Source organism: Musca autumnalis, unplaced genomic scaffold, assembly GCF_047663935.1.
Source record: "Musca autumnalis isolate F117 unplaced genomic scaffold, ASM4766393v1 scaffold_3, whole genome shotgun sequence".
NCBI classification, from domain to species: Eukaryota; Metazoa; Arthropoda; class Insecta; order Diptera; family Muscidae; genus Musca; species Musca autumnalis.
Window position 1 is genome coordinate 226,258,858 of NW_027411866.1, and position 21,430 is coordinate 226,280,287.

The following is a 21,430-nucleotide window of genomic DNA, read 5'->3' on the forward strand; positions in this document are numbered from 1 at the left end:
TGAATATCGACGTCGTATGAACCACGAGCTGTATCTTCTATACAACGACATCAATATAGTTAAACGTATCGAGATGCAGCGATTGCGTTGGCTAGGCCATATAATAAGAATGACAGATGATGAACCCGCTAAAAAGGCGTATAAATTCGGCACACATGGCGGTCACGCAGAATTGGCAGGCCAAAGAATAGATGGCGCAAACAAGTGGGTGGAGAGATGACAAGGCGCGGTATTCCAGAAAGCGAAGCATTAAACAGAGATAATTGGAGATCTTTTCTTAGTTCGGTCTATGGAACAAATGTTCTGTAATGGTCCAGCTAAGTAAGTAAGAACGGTACCTCCCAATTTTCGTAATTGTGAAAGATGTGACGTCAATATCCCACCGATATGACTAAAATTTGTTATTTAGTCTTTCATTGGGTTATAACATGTTCCAGGAAAGAATTATCAGTATAGAAGCGTACCTCTTGATTTACGGTATTTTATAGGTTTTAACTACATTATCTTACTGAAATATCGGCATTTGGTATTTAGTGTTCTTTGAGTCTAAAAACTTTACCCCAGAAATTTGTCGGTATAGGTGGAGGTTTTGATATAGCCCCCATAGAACGGTACCTCCCGAATTTCGGTATTTTGAAGGTTAGCGACCTTGTTTTACCGAAATTGCTGACACTTGGTATTAAGTCCATTTTATTTAAATACCACTCGTGGTGGAGGGTATAACAAGTTCTGCCCGGCCAAACTTAAAGCCTTTCATATTTGTTTGTGCTGTCACAGGTTGAGTGTTTATTTTTATCCTTTTTATATCCTCCACCATAGTATGGAGGGTATATTAAGTTTGTCATTCCGTTTGTAACACATCGAACTAATCATTTGCGGCCCTTTAAAGTATATATGGCGAAAAACAAAAATCCTTTGCAATTCCATTTGAAAAAAATTAAAAATTTTTTTGCGAGCACATCTTCAATTTTTGGCATAGAGGTTAAGAAAAAAATTCTGGTTTCAAATGTGTTCGCGTTCACAAAATTAGACGATGAGCGCAAAAGTTATTGCGGTTTTTATTCTCATATAAAGAAAAAATATTTAAAAATATCTTATTTGTTGTTATGAGAAAATTTATGCATAAATCGTTAACAGCATTCCATATCTATTCGTAGATGTTTAAAAAGTTATTATTATTTTCGCGGAAAATCAACAAATAGTACAAAAAATTTTAAGAAAATCCAAATTATCCTGTCCCAGAGTCCGTACAAACACTTAAAAATGAATTAAAAAATATATGCGGAATCTAGACAATGCGTATAAAAATATGATACCAAATTTATAGAGATTGGGTACATAAATTGCATATTATAGCAACCAGAGAAGTGCGCAAGTAGCTGATTTTGACACTCATAAGCCACATGCTGAAAAACAAGCGTATGTGCGGCTTGCTACTCTAAAAAATAAATGCAAGTGTTGCTTGCCATTCTCAAAATATGTACGAGTGTGGCTAGCCACTCAAAAAATAAGTTGTTTAAAAATGGATATTTTTTGACACTTGCGTATGCTTTGCCAAGTAGTTTTAAATACGCAATAACAATTTCTGTCTTACTTTTTTGCTCATTGCACATCAAGTATTGTTTTCAACCCTTGTAATTCAACCGATTGTCTCGTGCTCTCCGAGAGAATGTGAGCTAAGATCACTGATTTTCAAACGTTAAAAGAACATGCAAAAACACACATAACATTCCAAGCAAATAAAGAAAATCATACACAAACGAAACAACAACAAATAAAATTACAATTGTTTATTTTTTGTAGTGTTGTGTGTGTGCTTCCACTTGATAAGTCACTTGGCAAACTACCTACGATTGCGAGTTTTGTAACAGTGCAAAATATGATGAATACTTGTTTTACTTATTACGCACAAGCAACGGTCTTGATGCGTCGCAAGTATTTTTGGTGGTGGTGGAAAAAATACCGAGTGCGAGAAAACACATGCGTTAAAATAGCAAAAGGCCCAAAAAACTTGTGCGTGCTCAATTGGCTTACGGGGGCAAGTAACTCATTGATGATCTCTGATAGCAACAACAAAAGAGAAAAACTTATTGTTGAAAAATATTGTTGCAAATATATTTTTTGGTTTGATTCGAAAAATTAAAAAAAACTTTTAGGAGTTCTCCAACTATTTCGCTAAAATCCCATACAATAATTAATGTGTACTACTAAAACTTCATCAAGAAATATGGTTTACCATCGTGAAAGCTTATTTGCTTACTGTGATAACTTTTAAGGACAGGAAATTAAGAGTAATATTGAAATTACAATCATTCAAAAAATGTGGAAATTAAAAAGCCTATTATTCGCGAATTAGTTAAAATCAGTTGATGCGCATCCGTTTTTGGATACAGCGAATAAATCTCTTTCAATATCTTTGCATATTTCGATGTTTCACTCAGCGGTCAAAGTGTGCCGCCAGTTGCATCACACAATGCAAAAAACCTTACAGTGGGTAAAAATCGCGCAATTTGCATACGATTTTGATGCGCATCCGGTTTCAGTAGCACCCATCAAAAATATGTTTATCTACACATATTTCAATCAGATTCTTCAAGAACCGCGGATGTGCCTCCACTTTCTATTTTTGGTAAAAATCCTATATTACTCGCGAATCTCTGTAATTTATGACACGCGTTTTCGCAAATATTGTAATCGAGTATAAAGGATTCCATTTACGTAAAAAAATTTAAAAAAATCGCGGTTTGGTACGCGGATTTGTCAAAATAAATTTTTGCTGATTTTCCTATTTTCAGGGTATCTATATCCGAGGTTTTAGTCGATGGATTCGATCGCGGATGGGCTCATTAGATCCGTCGCGTAAAAAAACTAAATTCACGCGGGGTACAAAGGATATTGAATGACACTTGTAAATTTTAAACGCTAAAAATAGTTTTTTTTTTTTTAAATCACACATCAAATATTGGACTTTAGACTCCAATTACTAGGATGCTGTAAGGAGCACATTCATGAGATAAGCCATAAACGACGTAAAATCACGAGTTTTATAATCCTATTATGAGTTTGAAATATAATCTTGTTGCGCGTCCGGATTATTAAAAAAATTCAAAAAACCCCGAAATTCCGGCTTCAAAATGTCAGCATCAATTTTAGGTGGATGTAGTGGATATATCGAAAAATGATACACTAGTATCATATTGCCCATGAAGTATTCTTTGAGTCTTTCTTTGGACATATGTCTATAAAATGTAAGGTTAAGCCAGAAATCGGAATGGAGCATAAAAAAACTTGTTGGCTTCAACCCATTTTTACGTATTTTTCTACATTAATGCCAACACAGCTTCCACGTAAATTAATTTTAATGGTCGATATTATGGGATCCCTCCTAAAACACTTCATTTTAAAGAATGTTTATCATACTATATAGAATATGCTAACATTCCGCGAATTCTGAATGGGTGAAACTCGGATTCATCGATTGTAAAACATTTTTGTTTTTCGCCATATATTCTTGATCAGAATAAAATTCTAAGACGATCTAGCCATGTCCGTCTGTCCGTCCGTCCGATTGTCCGTCTTTTGTAATCACTCTAGCGTCCGCAAAAATTGAGATAGAGTGCTGAAATTTTGCACCCGAAGGTCTTTTTTCCATAGGCAGGTCAAGTTCGAAGATGGGCTATATCGGTCCACTCTTTGGTATAGCCCCAATCTCCGGATTTGAGGTATTTTGACGTTCGTCGCTACATTTGCAGACCGAATTAGCTATAATTTGGCACTTGGGGTTCCTAGCGATCAACAAACTTATATCATAAAGGATATAGACATAGGTCCATGTTTTGGTATAGCCCCCATATAAGGGTACCTCCCGATTTTCGGTATTTTGAGAATTTTAGCCACAATTTTTAACCGAACTATCTACAATTTGACATTGGAGGTTCTCAGTGGTCATGAAAGATCTCCACGAAACATCGTCAATATAGGTCCATGTTTTGGTATAGCCCCAAATATATCGGTACCTCCCGATTTTCGGTATTTTGAGAATTTTAGCTACAATTTTTAACCGAACTAGCTGTAATTTGTCATTTGAGGTTCTCAGTGGTCATGAAATATCTCCACCATACATCGTCAACATAGGTCCATGTTTTGGTATAGCCCCCATATAACGGTACCTCCCGATTTTCGGTATTTTGAGAATTTTAGCCACAATTTGTAACCGAACTATCTGCAATTTGACATTTGAGGTTCTCAGTGGTCATGAAACATCTCCACCAAACATTGTCAACATAGGTCAATGTTTTGGTATGGCCCCCTTATAACCGTACCTCCCGATTTTCGGTATTTTGAGCATTTAGTTACAATTTTTAACCGAACTATCTGTAATTTGACATTTGAGGTTCTCAGTGGTCACGAAATATCTCCACCAAACATCGTCAACATACCTCCCGATTTTCGGTATTTTGAGAATTTTAGCCACAATTTTTAACCGAACTATCTGCAATTTGACATTTGAGGTTCTCAGTGGTCATGAAAGATCTCCACGAAACATCGTCAATATAGGTCCAGGTTTTGGTATAGCCCCATATATCGGTACCTCCCGATTTTCGGTATTTTGAGAATTTTAGCTACAATTTTTAACCGAACTAGCTGTAATTTGTCATTTGAGGTTCTCAGTGGTCATGAAATATCTCCACCATACATCGTCAACATAGGTCCATGTTTTGATATAGCCCCCATATAACGGTACCTCCCGATTTTCGGTATTTTGAGCATTTTAGTTACAATTTTTAACCGAACTATCTGTAATTTGACATTTGAGTTTCTCAGTGGTCATGAAACATCTCCACGAAACATGTCAACATAGGTCCATGTTTTGGTATAGCCCCCATATATCGGTAACTCACGATTTTCGGTATTTTGAGAATTTTAGCTGCAATTTTTAACCGAAATAGCTGTAATTTGACATTTGAGGTTCTCAGTGGTCATAAAACATCTCCAACGAAACATCGTCAACATAGGTCCATGTTTTGGTATAGCACCCATATATCGGTACCTCCCGATTTTCGGTATTTTGGGAATTTTAGGTGCAATTTTTAACCGAAATAGCTGTAATTTGACATTTGAGGTTCTCAGTGGTCATAAAACATCTCCAACGAAACATCGTCAACATAGGTCCATGTTTTGGTATAGCCCCCATATAACGGTATCTCCCGATTTTCGGTATTTTGAGAATTTTAGCTGCAATTTTTAACCGAACTAGCTGTAATGATCGGTATTTTGAGAATTTTAGCTACAATTTTGTCTATTCAAAAATAATCGGCAAAACTGGAAATGTAAACAAATTCTAATGGGCATTTTCTGAAAGTACATATTGAGACTACAAAAACCTTAATTGGGTTTTGTGTTCTTAGATCGGGTTTACATTTTATGGCCTTATCTAAACCGACCTAAAATGAACCTTTTTTCCAGTGATCGGACCTTTATCCCCGAAACTAATAAGAATTTTGCTTTGCAGTCTTCAGCAATATTGTAGCGCTAAAGTAGTACAACTTATGTGTCAAACAGATGAACTAGGAAAAGCTGCATCTAGCGCATCAAACTCGTTAAAATATAGAAAAGTTTACATAATTTTTGAAATTCTGGTCAGTAACAACTAAACTGTTGGAAGTTGAAACAAGTAACCATTCTAAAAATGTTCCAAATAAAGTGACCATCAATTCTTCAGAACATTCTAAAACTCTAAAATTGTTATTTCACGTTGTTTAAGGGGTATTTCATAACATACCTTTTACAAAACTTATTTCAAACAATGTTCATACAGGCTGTTTATCCTCATGTTGGGGATTTCAATTAATTATTGAAATATTTACCAAATTGTTGTGGAAAAGTTTGTTAGAAACAAGGCGATAGAGGCATTTTACAACAATATAATGTTCTGAAGAGTGGTGTATTACATTCCAAAGAATATTTTCCCAAAAGGTAACATTAAGAAGTATTTAACATTGTGGGAGATACGCTGCGAAATATACACAAATTATAGAATTTTTAGATAGATTATAAAATTTGAGGCAATAAATGCAGTTTTTCGAGTTCACTATTCCTCCAAATATGTTCTTCTTGCTCTTATCTACAAGTTTGCTGCAGATGTCAAAACAGGATTCGTATTGGTTTCAGAGATACAGCCCCGATTTCTTTTAAAAAAGCGATCTTTAAACATGTTTAGATGAGGCCATAAAAACCGAACCCGATCTAAGAAAACAAAACCCAAATATGGTTTTTGCCTATTGGTCCTCTACTTTCATAAAATTCTGGACAGAAGTTGTTTGCACGCGATTGTACTGTACCTCTCGATATTCGGGAATTTTGCAGTGGTCACGAAATTTCTTCACTAAAATTCGTCGATATGGGTCCATTTTCGAGGGTCTACATTGTTTTGGTGAAACTACCCTCAATTTGACTCCTGAAGTTCCCTGCAGCTATAAAACTTTTCCGCCAAAAAAATTTAAAGATAGGTTGACTCTTTGATATAGCCCCGTTGGTGGTACCTTTCACCTAGCTGAACACATTTTTATACCCTACACCACTATGTGGTAAGGGGTATTATGTGTTAGTGCATTTGTATGTAACATACAAAAGGAAGCGAGATAGACCCATAGTTCCTTCTAGGGATATACATAGAATCACTTTCTGAGTCGATTTATGCATGTCCGTCCGTCCGTCCGTCCGTCCGTTCGCAAGATACAGGTCGCATTTGTTGACCGATTTCGCTGAAAATTGGGGAATACCACTTTTTTAGCCGTCGGAAGATCAAGTTCGAAGATGGGCTATATCGGTCCAAGTTTTGGTATAGCCCCCATATAACGGTACCCCCCGATTTGCGGTATTTTGACGTTTTTAGCTACATTTTCAGACCGATGTAGCCATAATTTGACATTTAGGCTTACTAAGTATCAATAAACTTATATAACAAAAGTTGTGGACATAGGTCCACGTTTTGGTATAGCCCCCATATAACGGTACCCTCCGATTTACGGTATTTTGACGTTTTTGCTGCATTTTCAGACCGATGTAGCTATAATTTGACATTTAAAGTTCTTAAATGTCAATAAAATTATATAACAAAACTTGTGGACATAGGTCCATGTTTTGGAATAGCCCCCATATAACGTTACCGCCCGATTTCATGTATTTTGACGTTTTAAGTCACATTTCTAGACCGAATTAGTTATAATATTACCGATTTTCGGTATTTTGAGGATTCTAGCTAAAATTTTTAACCGAATTAGGAGTTATTTGACATTAAAGGCTCAAAAACTGTCAACATAGGACCATTTTTTATTATAACACCTATATAACGGTACCTCCCAATTTCTATCCCACCAAAAATTGTCAACATACATAGTTAGATATAGGCACCATAAAAAGGGCCTCCCGAATGAAGCATTTTATGTACATTATCTGACATTTTAACGTACCCACTTAAAGTTGGGGACAGGAATGAAAACTAATTATTCCATTTTAGTTCAGAATATTTTATGGTGGAGGGTATGAAAAGTTCGGCCCGGCCGAACTTAATGCTTTTTTACTTGTTTAGATTAGATTAGATAACACTGCGCAACAAAATGGTGGTGAAAGTCTGGGGCATGGAAAATTCCTCTTGGGGAAGAAAGGCCTTGGTGAGTATATTATGAACCCCGAAGGACAGATCCGCCGTGAGTCGAACTTCCGCGTTATGGCGTGATAAAATTTTTGATAGAGATCCTGTGGCCCATCAGGAATTAGCATTATATCTTTGTTCACTGTTGCTTAAGTGCTCTACAAAAACAACAAACAAAGATATAATGCTAATTCATGATGGCTTACAGGGTCTCTTGCAAAAACTTCATCACGCCATAACGCGGAAGTTCGACTCACGGCGCATCTGTCCTTCGTCGTTTTTAATGTACACACACCAAGGGCTTTCATTTCCAAAAGGAATTATCCCTGTCCCAACATTTGTGTTCACAGTGTAATTTAAGCAATAGTGGGAGGCAGTAGGAGTCTATCCATTGTCGAAAAGTTGTTCCACCTAAAATTGTGAAAGGGCCCTAATTATTCCATTTTAATTAAGACTATTTTATGGTGGAGGGTATAAAAAGTTCGGCCCGGCCGAACTTAACGACTTTTTACTTGTTTATTTTTATTTATTTTATTGTTTTATTATTCTCTGATTATATTTTATTTGTTATCCCTAATTTTACTTGTGACTAGGTATATATGCAGTTATGTATGTATAAGTATATAAGTCAATGTGTCTCATGAACCACATCTGAGCGCGACTTACTTTACATTTGTTGTGATTTATTATAATTTTATTTTTGTCTTGGTCGGCTTTAAGGATTACATCCTTTTTTTGATTAGTCGTCATTTTTTGTTAAATATTATGCAAATATTGTTGGCATAACAAACTAAATAAAAAATGTTCTATGTAAGAACTTAAATCGCTTAACTTAAGAGTACTCTTAATTAAATTTAAGCCGCGGAAATTTGCTTAGATTTAAAGTGTTTTAGATGGATGGTGTGTTTACTTTTTATTTCATTTTGGGTTAGTTATGTAGTACTGTGATGGGCAGGTGGTACACAGGTTGTAAATTTGCATAGTCAGTTGAAAGGGATTTGTCGACTTTGAAAAAACAGTTGAAGAAAAAAAAATATCTGAGATTAGCATAAATGTTTGTAAATAATGAAATTATTTTTATGCACAGAATGTTGTGTTTTTTTGTTTACTTTTCAATCCATTGAAATCAAGTATTCTTATGGATGTTTGAAAACAACAACAAAAAATATACCAGCAAACGGCCCTTCTACCAAATAAAGACAAGTTGGACATTTTGTGTGGATGTGTGTGTTTGGGGGGAGTCTGTAAAAAATACAAGTCAGACAAATGTGTGGATGTGTGTGTTTGGGGGAATCTGTAAAAAAGGATGATGGTTAGGTATTGTTTGTGTGATTTGACATAAAACAAAAAAAAAAAAAATACTCGGTCATAAAACCCAGGGATATAAAATGTAAATATATAAAAAATGTATTTTATTTAACTTTGTGAAAATAGGAATATAAATGAAAATAAAACGAATTTGTCAGGGTTAGAGATTTAGTCACAGCACTTGCTTTGAAATATTTTGCACATTTAAAATATTAAAAACAACTGTTTGGGGTTGTCCGCCACCAGGAGAGAGGAAGCTGTTACATTTTTATTATCATAAATATTTTAGAAATTTATTTTCATGCTTCAATTGGAATGCCCCCCCTATTGCAACGCGGTTCAATTTTATTATTTATTCACAAGCAGCCATTAAATGGGTATTAAAATTAATTGGACCATTACTAAGCGAATGAAATTAATTCGTTTGCTTTGTTCTGTTTTAGTAGTTTAATTTTTAATTTTGAAGTGTATCCTCTTAAAAAGGATATTATTAGATAATGTTGGATAAATGATTGTTGAGCTCCAACACCACCACCGCTTAGCTGGTACTTAAAGAGCTTTTTATACCCTCAGCATTTATGCTAACGAGGGTATATACACTTTCATACGGGCAAAATGTGCCTCATAGAAATAATGGTTTTAGACCCCAAGTATGTTTGGACGAAATGTGTTTCAGACAATTTGGAGTTGATTTAGCCATGCCCGTCCATCTGTCAGTCTCTCTGGCTGGCTGGAGCGCACGATAACTCTCGAACGGATCAGCCGATTCGGTCGAAAATTTGGCTTTCGTAATATTTTGTGCAAACTTAGTTTAAGATCGATACCTCCCCCACAAAAATTTCGGAAAAGTTCAGTTTAGGACCTGCTCTCGAATCGCTTTGATTTTGGTGGAAATAACTTGTTTTTACTATCCCCTAAACGACGGTGCAAGTTTCATTAGAGGCAAGTCCATACTTTCTGAGAAAATAACCTGACACCGTGTGTAGTGGTTGGAGCGCAAAATAACTCTCGAATGGATCTGTCGATTTTGTCCAAAATTTTGCATTGGTAATATTTTGTCCAAAGTTAGTTTGAAGCTAAGCCATATCGGTCCACTCCTTCAGGTGCTTCCTCAACAAAAGTTCTAAAATATTCGGACAAATTTTGCGCACGTGGGAGAGACCGATTTTGTCCATACTTTACACCTCCTAAAATATCTACCAGATAAAGATCAAGTTCTAATATTGACTATATTTATCCAGTACTTCGGTACCTCCCACACAAAATTTCGGATAAGTTCACTTTAAGACCTACTTTGATTTTGGTTGAAGCAACTTGCATCCGCTGCCTCAATTCTGAATGTAAAATTTTTTTCAGGGGCAAATTTATATTTCTTAAAAAATAAACAGCCCGAAATATTTAAAAACCCCCTATGGCACCTTCGAAAAGTGCAGCCTTCATGAGATAACATCCGACAACGGAATGAGGCTGATGATTTTGCAGCGGCAAAAAACATGTTAGTGAGAAGCACCAGATTCCAAAACCGCAGATGGGAAAACGAGAAACCAGATTGATCATGTTGTGATAGACGGAAGACACTCATCCAGTGTGTTAGATGTCCGATCGATTCGAGAAGTGAACATCGATTCCGACCATTTCCTTCTAGCAGCCAAGGTACGCACTCGTCTTAATGTTGCGGCAAAAGTGCGATCTAACACAGGACGGAAGCCGGATGTCGAGAAGCTGCAAACACAACAGATAGCACAAGCCTATTCCGCTCAACTGACTCACATGCTGGAAGACGGCACTGCTTGTCCCGATAATGTGGAAGCGCAGTGGCAAAGAATAGCCAGCTCAATTCAAACTGCCGCAAAATCTGTGCTTGGGTACCAAAAACCACCACCTAAAAATCTATGGTACGATCAGGTGTGCCGTAACGCTACTGAAGAAAAGAACGCAACATACAGAGCAACCCTGCATTCAGTAGAAAAATATCGGGAGAAGAGGGGAGAAGAGAAGCGTATTTTCAGAAGAAAAAAGAAAAAGCAAGAGAAACGTGAGCGTGAGAAACTCGAGATGTTCAGGAATCAGAATGAGGTCCGCAAATTTTACCAGAGTGTTAAACACCAGACTGAAGGGTATGGTGCAGGCATATTCTCCTGCTAAGATCATGAAGGGAATCTGGTAACTGATACAGATAGCGAACTGAGGATCTAGAAGTAGCATTTCATGAAGCTCTTAGTATCGAATATGAGCGGCGATGAAGATACACCAGAACCAATCGCAAACGACGACGTAGAATGTCTTCCACCTAGCCAAAGCGAGGTCATGACAGCAATTAATCGGCTGAAAAACAATAAAGCAGCAGGAGCTGATGGGCTGCCCGCCGAACTGTTCAAGACCGGTGGCGAAATGCTGATAAGGAGTATGCATCAGTTAATTACCGAAATTTAGCAGGAAGAGAGCATACCCAACGATGAGAACATCAGCCTCCTATGTCCCGTACATAAGAAAGGAGATAAGACGGTGTGTACATACTACAGAGACATAAGGCTGCTCCCAATCGCATACAAAGTGCTGTCGAGTGTACTGTGTGAATGTTTAAAACCGAGGGTCAATAACATAATCGGGTCATACCAATGCGGACCTGGTAAATCGACAATTGACCAAATCTTCACACTGGGCCAAATTCTGGAGAAGACCCACGAAAGGCAGATCGACACATACCACCTGTTCGTCGACTAGAAGGTCGCCTTCGACAGCCCAATTCGATCAAAGGTGTTTCAAGCCATGTCTGAGTTTGGTATCCCTGCAAAACTTATAAGATTATGCAGGATGACATTGGCTAATACAAGATCAGCTGTTAAATTAGGAAAGAACCTCTCGGAATCTTTTGAAACAAAACGAGGTTTCAGGCAAGATGACAGCCTATCGTGTGACCTATTTAACATTATATTGGAACAGGTCATACGAGAAGCGAATGTATATACCGATAGAGATAAAAATAGCACTATATACAATAAGGATATAATATAACTGGCCTATGCAGACGATATTGATATAATAGGTCGATCAACTCGATCCGTAACAGCCACCCTTGCGAAAATTTTAAAAGAGTCTGCCAAAGTGGGTCTGGCAGTCAACGGTGATAAGACACAGTTTATGGTATCAACTCGCAAGACGTCCAGTAGACTCGGACCAACTGTTGATGTTCAGAACTACAATTTTGTAAATTACTTTATATACCTCGGCACCGCCATAAATTAAACGAACAACATCAGTTTTGAAATCAAAAGAAGAATAATATTGGCCAACAGATGCTACTTTGGTCTAAGTAAACAGTTTAAAAGTAAAACCACCTCTCGTCAAACAAAACTTACTCTCTACCAGACACTGATACTACCCGTACTTATGTATGGATCTGAAGCATGGGTACTTGCGAAAGCAGATGAGGCAGAACTTGGTGTGTTTGAGAGAACAATTCTTCGAAAGATTTATGGAAAACAAGTAAGCAAAGATTATAGTCGAACGGGGTCGACCATGTGATACCCTACAACACTGCCCCTGGGAATTAGCTTTGAGCAAATCAAAATTCCTTTATTCCGTTATTTGGATACCTACGCCAACCTGCTTTACATCATTGTAATGATGTGATTTTTTATTTTCATTGTCAGACTTTGCTTTTGGAAGGTCCGGAACCAAAGCTGTGATATTCGTCATTATTATTAAAATCGCAAAAATGAAAAGTTGTGTTTTATTAACGGCTTTTGGAATATCTTCGTTGTTTGACCACCTACGACAACCTACGTAACATCGTTGCAAAAGTGATATTTTCTACTTTCATCAGCAGGTTTTGCTTTTGATATACCCCTTTTAGAAGCAGAGATATTCCCTTTGAAATAAAACGTTGACTTTTTCTCCAAATAAGTTTTTTGCCCATTCTGACCTCTGAATATTATCCGACCATCACCAAAATCAATAGGCTTCTTTCTCTGTAGGATCCCCATTAGCCCCCAAAATTTCGTGACGATCCGATTAAAATTGCGACCTGTAGCGTGATTACAAAAAAATTAAAAAAATGGGATGTATTGCCGACTATTGTGATATCTCCGTTATGTGGCCACCTACGCCAACCTACTTTGCGTCACTGTAAAGATGGGATTTTCTACTTTCATAGTCAGACTTTGTTTTTGGAAGTTACCCAACCGAAGCTGTGATATTCGTCATTGTTATTAAAATCGCAAAAATAAAAAGTTGGGTTCTATTAGCGGCTATTGCGATATATTCGTTGTTTGATCACCTACGAGAACCTACCTTACATCATTAGAAAGGCGATATTTTCTACTTTTATTGACAGGTTTTGCTTTTGGTATACCCCGTATAGAAGCTGAGATATTCGCTTTGGAAAAAAACGTTGTCTTTTTATCCACATAAGTTTTTTGCCCATTCCGACCCCTAATAATTATCCGACCATCACCAAAATCAATAGGCTTCTTCCCCTCCGGGACCCCCATCAACATCTAAAATTTCGTGACGATCCGATCAAAATTGCGACCTGTAGCGTGATTACAAGGTTTAGATGGACAGACGGACAGACGGACGTACGGACGGACTGACGGACGGACACACATAGCCAGATCGACTCAGCTTGTCGAGACATTCATTTTGGTATATATAAGTATAGGTCTGCGACCATTATTTCGATGCGTTACAAACTTTTTGGCCAAAACCAACTTATAATACCCTCCCCACATAGTGGTGTAGGGTATAAATATGCTTTGACGGTGAATACCGACGTAGTATTAACCACGAGCTATACCAGCCGATCGACATCGATATACTAAAACGTATCGAATTACAACGTTTGCGTTGGTTTGGCCATGTCAGCAGAATGGATAAAGATGCCCCCGCCAAAAAGGTATTTGAATACGAGCCACTCTACAGTATACGCCCCAAGGGAAGGCCAAAACTCCGATGGAAAGACCAAGTTGAAGAAGATATCACAAAACATGGCATCCAAAATTGGAGAAGTAAAGATAAAGATCGGTGCGTTTGGAATTCTATTCTTAGTTCGGCTTATGGAACAAGGTATTCTGTTTAATATAAAAGCCATCCAAACAAGCAAACCTATGGCACCATATGTATTGGCTGGAGAGCACGATAGTTCTCTTAGCCTTATTTTGTCCAAACTTAGTTTCATTTCGAAGATTGGCAATACCAGTCCACAACTTCCGGTACTTCTACGCAATATTTCAAAAATGTCACTCAAATGATACGCACAATATCTCTTAAACGGGGCAACCAATTTTGTCCAAACTTTAGATCTCCTAATATTCTGTCCAAATTTAGTTTAACTTCTAACATGGCCCCTATCGGTCCTCTCCTTAGTGTACCTCCCCCACAAAAGTTCAACATTTGTGTCTATGTGCAGCATAGGGTCTGTTCGAAGATCTGTTCGAAAATGTATACCGATGCTGCTTGTTGTGGTTCTGTTGATAGCGATATTATGTTTTCCGTGGACAAGTCCATCCTTCCTGGCATACTGGTTCAAAAGTTACGCGATGACCCACTGAAATGAATAATATCAGATATCTATCAAAATGATATGACTCCCAAAATAAGATCCACTTCCAAAATTGACCAAGTCGGTCCATTCCTTTATGTATCTCCTCCGCAACACTTTTAAGTTTTATTCGTGATCCTCATTTTCGCAAGTTCAAATGTCCAGAAAGGGCTACAAAATTCTAAAAAGACCCTAAATACATTCGATCTGTCCGTAGATGAAAGTTTAAATTCACATAGGCTAAGGGTATATCTCTGTCGGCAAAGGCGATTGATACTTTTTTACTTGTTTAAAATAAATACTAAAAAACTTTTAGGTTATACTACCTGCTAAAATAATGAAATCTGGAGTTTTTTAGTATTTATTTCCGGTTAAATCTTTATAGTCAGTTTAACTTTTTTGATCATGCGGCTTAGGCAGTTTTGGCACTGAGCGCCTCATATAGAGGCTATACCAAAACATGGACATATGCATGTTGACAATTTTTGGTGGAGAAGTTTTGTGACCACTGGGAACCTTAACCCTTAAAAAAGTCTACCTCCCAGTATCCAAATCTTGTAGTATGGTTAAAATTTATCAATTACAACTGTAAAATTCAATTAGGTGTATCTACTTTATTTGAATATTTATGTATATTTATTACTTCATTACTTACTATACAGTTGATAATATCGATAATATCTATTTTTTGTTTCATTCATTTACTTGCTGTTATACATGCTGTCTGTCATTTAACAATCAATTACATTTAAATGTCTCTCTTTGTTTGTGTTCTTCTGCTCCATTTCTTTTTTTCTCACTTCTATGTTTTCCAATACATTTCAAATGTAAAATCACAACTGCTGCCTGACTGCCTGCCTCCTGTCTCCCCCCATGACGATGCCACAGGATATACCGCTGCACGTTGCCATGATAACGCACATTTTAATAGCCTGGGACCGTATGCGTTGGCTGGGCAATCCACTCAAGGGACGTTTCCCGGCATTTGTCTGTTGTTGTGCAACATGGCTGACGGGTATGGTGATTGCACTGCCATATCCCATTTATACAATTTACGTTGAAATTGGGGTAAGTAGAATGAACAAACGAATGAATGAATGTAGCGTAATATATTAAAACAAAATGCATTCAATATAAAAATTTAAATGCAGGAATAATATTGCGGCTTTATATTGGAAATATATAAAAAATATTAAAATAAATTTAATTAAAAATTTTTAAATGAAAAGGATATTTGCTATTTGTATTTCATTGATTTTGGAATTAACATTATTTAATCCACTATTTCTGGTTAAACATATTCTGTGGCTACATTTTTAATTACAAGAATAAATACTCAATCCAAGGAGCGAAAACCACATGAAATTATCTTGAAACAAAAAAATTCAAAATATATCAATGTATGTACAGTGCCCGAAATAAACATAGGTTCACATGTAAATTTGTAATTTTTTCGTAATTCCAATGACTTTTATAGGATTTTATAATTTTGTATTATGGAGTTGGACACTCCCCATGATATCAATATATCAATTATTTGATTTTGCGACAAAATAAAAATTTGTAAAATTTTAAAATTTTTCCCTTATATTTGGTGCGAAATAATGATAGGTTCAGGGCAATTATTGGGGATTTACAGGTAAAAATTTGAGGAAAACTTTTTACAAATCGTTGTTTTTTTAGATCGCCGATGTCCAACGAATAATTTAGTTTAGATGTTGTCCGCGAATTATTTTCAAAATGCAGATTTGTTCAACACTTTAAAGCAGTTTTAAGAAACACGTTTCTACCGTGGGAGAGGAGGTGAATCCCTTGTTGTCAGAGGCAAGGATCATTTCATATTGCATGAAAAGAGTATCAATCAAAAAACTAAATCCAGTTTCTTAAAGAGTTTCATAAATTGGGCGCAAATTTCAACGTCAAAAAAGTCTGAAGGGTTCTCCAACGCCACTTTGACGGCAAGAATCGCTTATTTTTCCCATTTATTGCAGTTAAAATAATTTTGCATCTCAAAACAACAGTCAATTTGATCTTCAGGTATCGAAAATGCGATGTAAACAAACGGTTGTAAGCTCGAATCGACCAAGGAAGAATACAAAAATTGCCAAGTAAAACTGCAACCGAGCCCAAAAAAGAAAGCCGCCAGATTTCGACTAAAAATTGTGTGAACTCTCATGCAAAAGGGCTAGGATGGATTTTTTCTATTACTCAAACAATTTCCCATCCATTTTTCATAAGCATTTTTACCTAAACCTACGTCTGTTCTTCTTCAGGCTCGATTGCTGTTTTCCTTGGCAATTTTTGTATTCTTCCTTGGTCGATTCGAGCTTACTAACGTTTGTTTACATCGCATTTTCGATACCGGAAGATCACGTTGACTGTTGTTTTGAGATGCAAAATTATTTTAACTCCAAGAAATGGGAAAAATAAGCGATTCTTGCCGTCAAAGTGGTGTTGGAGAACCCTCCAGACTTTTTTGACGTTCAAATTTTGAGCCCAATTTATGAAACTTTTTAAAAAATTGGATTCAGTTGTTTGATTGTTACTCTTTTCATGCAATTTGAAATGATCCTTGCCTCTGACAACCACAGATTCGCCTGCTCCCCCACGTTAAAAATGTGTTTCTTGAAAACTGCTTTAAAGTGTTGAACAAATCTGCATTTTGAAAATAATTCGGAGACAACTTCTAAATTAAATTACTCGTTGCACATCGGCGATCTAAAAAAACAACGATTTGTAAAAAGTTTTCCTCAAATTTATACGTGTAAATCCGCAAAAATTGCCCTGAACCTATCATTATTTCGCACCTAAAATAAGGAAAAAAAATTTTAAATTTGTATTTTGTTGCAAAACCAAATAACTGATATATTGACATCATGGGGAATGCCCAATTCCAAAATACAAAATTATAAAATCCTATAAAAGTCATATGGATTACGAAAAAATTACAAATTTACATGTGAACCTATGTTTATTTCGGGCACTGTATAAGGTTTGCCGATTGAATTATATCCTCAGCCAATGACAGTTAGATAATAAAAAGACATAGAACCTTAGACCTAGATTTTCTCTAAAAAACCAAGTAAGAAAATATCAGCCCGTTGTGCCGACAGAGATATACCCTCAGCCTTGGACCTAAAGCAAAGAAGCAAACACAATACTGCTGACATCTATAGGGGTTTTTTGAGTTTTTAGGTCAATTTTCAGAAAGTATCCGAAACAATTGTCCCGCTTAACTAAGGCACAACGTGTTGCCAACAGTTTAAAAACGATCCCAAACGAGTCCTTAAATTGCAATCTTTCTATACTTTGTGTGATAGGCACCCGAAATAGTGGTCCGATGTACTAAATAATCAGACAAAATTCGGGCCTGTATTTAATAATACGATGTACAACGTTTGGACCAAATCGGTTTCTCCCTTTGAGAGTTATCTTACGTACTACCCAGTTTAGTTGGTACAGAAAGGATTTTTTTTTTGAGATTGTGGGCTATTATCTCAGGAGGTATGTACTTGTCTCCGAAAAAAAATTGTGCCGTCGAAACAGAGTCCACAAGAGGCTGTACGAAATATGAAGATGTACAATGTTTGGACCAAATCGGTTTCTCCGTTCTAGGGGTATCTTACGTACTACCCAGTTTAGTTGGTACACACAGAAAAAAATGGCCTCTCTAACATATGTCCCAAACATATTTTGCAGCAAACATATATTTGTTTGCAAGCAGTCCCAAACATAACATAGGGTTGGGTCCTGCAAACAAATATATGTTTGGGTGCAAACAAACTATATGTTTGTGTGCAAACAAATACAAACCCAGAAGCCACAAAAAAGCAAACACATACACCAGTGGGCGCTTTCTGAGAGCAAGGGAGCGTAAATGTCAATGTGAAACACATCGAAATGTATGCTCACTTGCTCTCAGCAAGCGCTCACTGGCAGTGTTGCCGTTTTGGGCATTTCGGCCCAAATTTGGGTCGAATAAAAAATAATTTTTAATTTTGGGCTGATGGGCGGCCCTAATCCATTTTTGGCCGTTTTCATGCTAATAATTTTAAACAATATTTTAGAAAAAAAAACAAATATTAGTCTTTGGGCTATTATTACATGCTTACCTTTACTATTGGATGGATTTGAAAACGTAAAATAAAGCAATTTGGTGGCATTAAAAATATAATTTTCACATTAAAACTTAATGCCAAGAAGGTCCTGCTAGTAGTTTAATGGTCACTTTTAACTTTAAGTTACCCGGGTTTTGAAATATATTTTTCATGACACTTATTTGGTAAAGATTCATGCATTGTGTTCATAAATTATTATGAAATGCAAAAGTTCATAATAATCTGGTGGCAACGGAATCATGCCAAGCAGGAAGTTTTTTCTTCTATTTTTGGCATATATTTTACCTATAATAAACAACCTTAAGAATGAATTTCAAGCAGATAGTTCAGGTTTATCCTATTTATGTCCGAGTGTCAACAGTTTAGAATTTGCAAGACTCGGTGAAACTGTACTTTCTTTCATCTCAAAGAGCACATCTCATAATACCTTTGAAATTTTTGTTGTTGAAAATAGTGCATATTCTTGAGGTAAATGGGTACTTGCGAAACCATCTTTTTGTAAAAGCGTTTTGCGGTGCCAACGATAGCTCGAAAACGGATGGGCCGATCATATTATTTTTTGGTAAGCGTTTTAGGAACCTAATAAAATAGGATTAAAAAAATATTTTTAAAAAAATTTTGAGCTGTCAAAGTCAAAATTTCAATCTTAACGAAAACAATTTACTTTTTTGTCAAAAAATTGGGCAAATTAATTGTTTACTCTGTCTCGCTTAAAGGCAAGCATTTTATGTATTTAATAAGTTCACATGAAAATATAATAAGGTCATATGAAGATCGGTCAATTCGTTTTAGAGCTATCGTTGGCACCGACTTCTAAAACACCATTTCGAGAAACACGCACTTAAAGTTGTTATGCTACATTTAAATCACAATAAATTGTTGCCTTCCAATCATTATATCTCAGACAATTTTTTTGCGACATACTACCTTTACGTAAAAATAGACAATATTTTTTCGATTTTTTTAAAAGTAAGTCCCAATTTACATTAGGCGAGTTTACTTGCGGCATTTGTCAGTTTGCAGGTGAGAGAGGGTGCTGAGAGGCAAAGGGTTACCATATGCCTCACCTGTCTCTCCTACAAAATGACAATTGCCGCAAGTAAACTCGCCTAATGTAAATTGGGACTAATAAAAGGTATCTATGAGAAATTTATTTTTCTTTATACCCTCAGCATTTATGCTAATGAGGGTATATACACTTTCATACGGGCAAAATGTGCCTCATCGAAATAATTGTTTTAGACCCCAAGTATGTTTGGACGAAATGTGTTTCAGACAATTTGGAGTTGATTAAGCCATGTCCGTCCGTCTGTCTGTCTGTCTGGCTGGTGCGCACGATAACTCTCTAACGGAGCAACCGATTCGGTTCAAATTTTGGCTTTCGTAATATTTTGCCCAAACTTAGTTCAAGTTCGAAGATGAGCTACATCGGTCCACTCCTTCCGGTACCTCCCCCACAAAAGTTCGAAAATGGTCGGAAAGTTTGTGCGCACGATAACTCTTGAAGGGAGTGACCGATTTGGTCCATACTTTGTATAGCGTAAACTTTCTACCATAGTAATGCAAGGTTCCAATATGGTCTCAATAGGTCCACTCCTTCGGGTACCTCCCACACAAAATTCCAGAAAAGATCAGTTTAGGGCCATTTCTCGTATCGCTTTGATTTTTGTTTTAGCAACTTGTAGTCACTGCCCTCCATACGACGGTACAAGTTTCATCAGGGGCAAGTCCATACCTCCTGAGAAAATAGCATGAAAGTTGCCAAAAAACCCTATGACACCGTGTGAGGTTGTTGGAGCTTAAGGTAACTCTCGAACGGATCTGCCGATTCGGTCCAAAATATGGCCTTAGTAATATTTTGTCCAAACATAGTTTAAGTTTGAAGATAAGCCTGATGGGTCCACTTCTGCAGGTACCTCCCCCACAAGAGTTCAAAAATGTTCGGAAAAAATTTTCGTACGGTAACTCTTGAAGGGAGTGGCCGAATTGGTCTACACTTTACACATCCTAATATATCTACCAGATATAGATCAGGTTCAAATATGGACTATATTTGTCCACTCCATCCGGTACCTCCCACACAAAATTTCGGATAAGTTCACTTTAAGACCTAATACCGAATCACTTTGATTTTTGTTGAATCAGCTTGCTTTCGCTGCCTCAATTACGATGGTAAAAGTTTTTTAGGAGCAAGTCCATACTTCTTGAGCAAACAGCCCGAAGAGTGTAAAAACCCCCTATTGCACCATATGTTGTGCCTGGAGAACCACTTTCATAACGGTCAATGTCGATCCATTCCTTTTAGTATCTCCTCGGCAAAACTTTTGATCTTTAATCCTAATCAACATTTTTGTCGGTTCAAACGCCCAAAATTTTTAAAAACCCCCTAAATACAGACGTATTTTGGGAAAAATTTTTTTCAATATACACAAGCAGAGGGTATATCTCTGTCGGCAAAGCCGACTGATACTTTTTTACTTGTTTCATTATTATTTGATTTTTCGCGAAAGTAAAAGTGAAGTTCGGAAATAATTAACTATAGGCGGATAGATGACAAATGTTGTTTATGATTTATACACATATTTTCTTATTACATCACAAAGGGAATTTTTAAATATTTATACCCTCAGCATTTATGCTAACGAGGGTACCCAGCAAAATAAATTGGAAGTAGTACAATGTAGACTAGTTCTTTCACGGCATGTTTTTATGCAGTTCAAACTGAGTCGTGAAAAAGGCACTCCATTCCTCACATTTTAGTCGCATTTGGATGCAATCCAAAGAATCACATCCATTTGTCACATTTTA

The 21,430-nt window shown here is 36.6% G+C and overlaps 1 protein-coding gene across 1 annotated transcript in view; it reads left to right on the forward strand.

The window, feature by feature from the left end:
- LOC141399041 (uncharacterized) overlaps positions 1-21,430 on the forward strand; it is a 460,530-nt gene that overhangs the window by 323,202 nt on the left and 115,898 nt on the right. Inside the window, exon 5 of the mRNA XM_073977023.1 lies at positions 15,393-15,572. Within this exon, the coding sequence (XP_073833124.1) occupies positions 15,393-15,572 (180 nt within the window). The remainder of the gene's footprint in view (positions 1-15,392; positions 15,573-21,430) is intronic.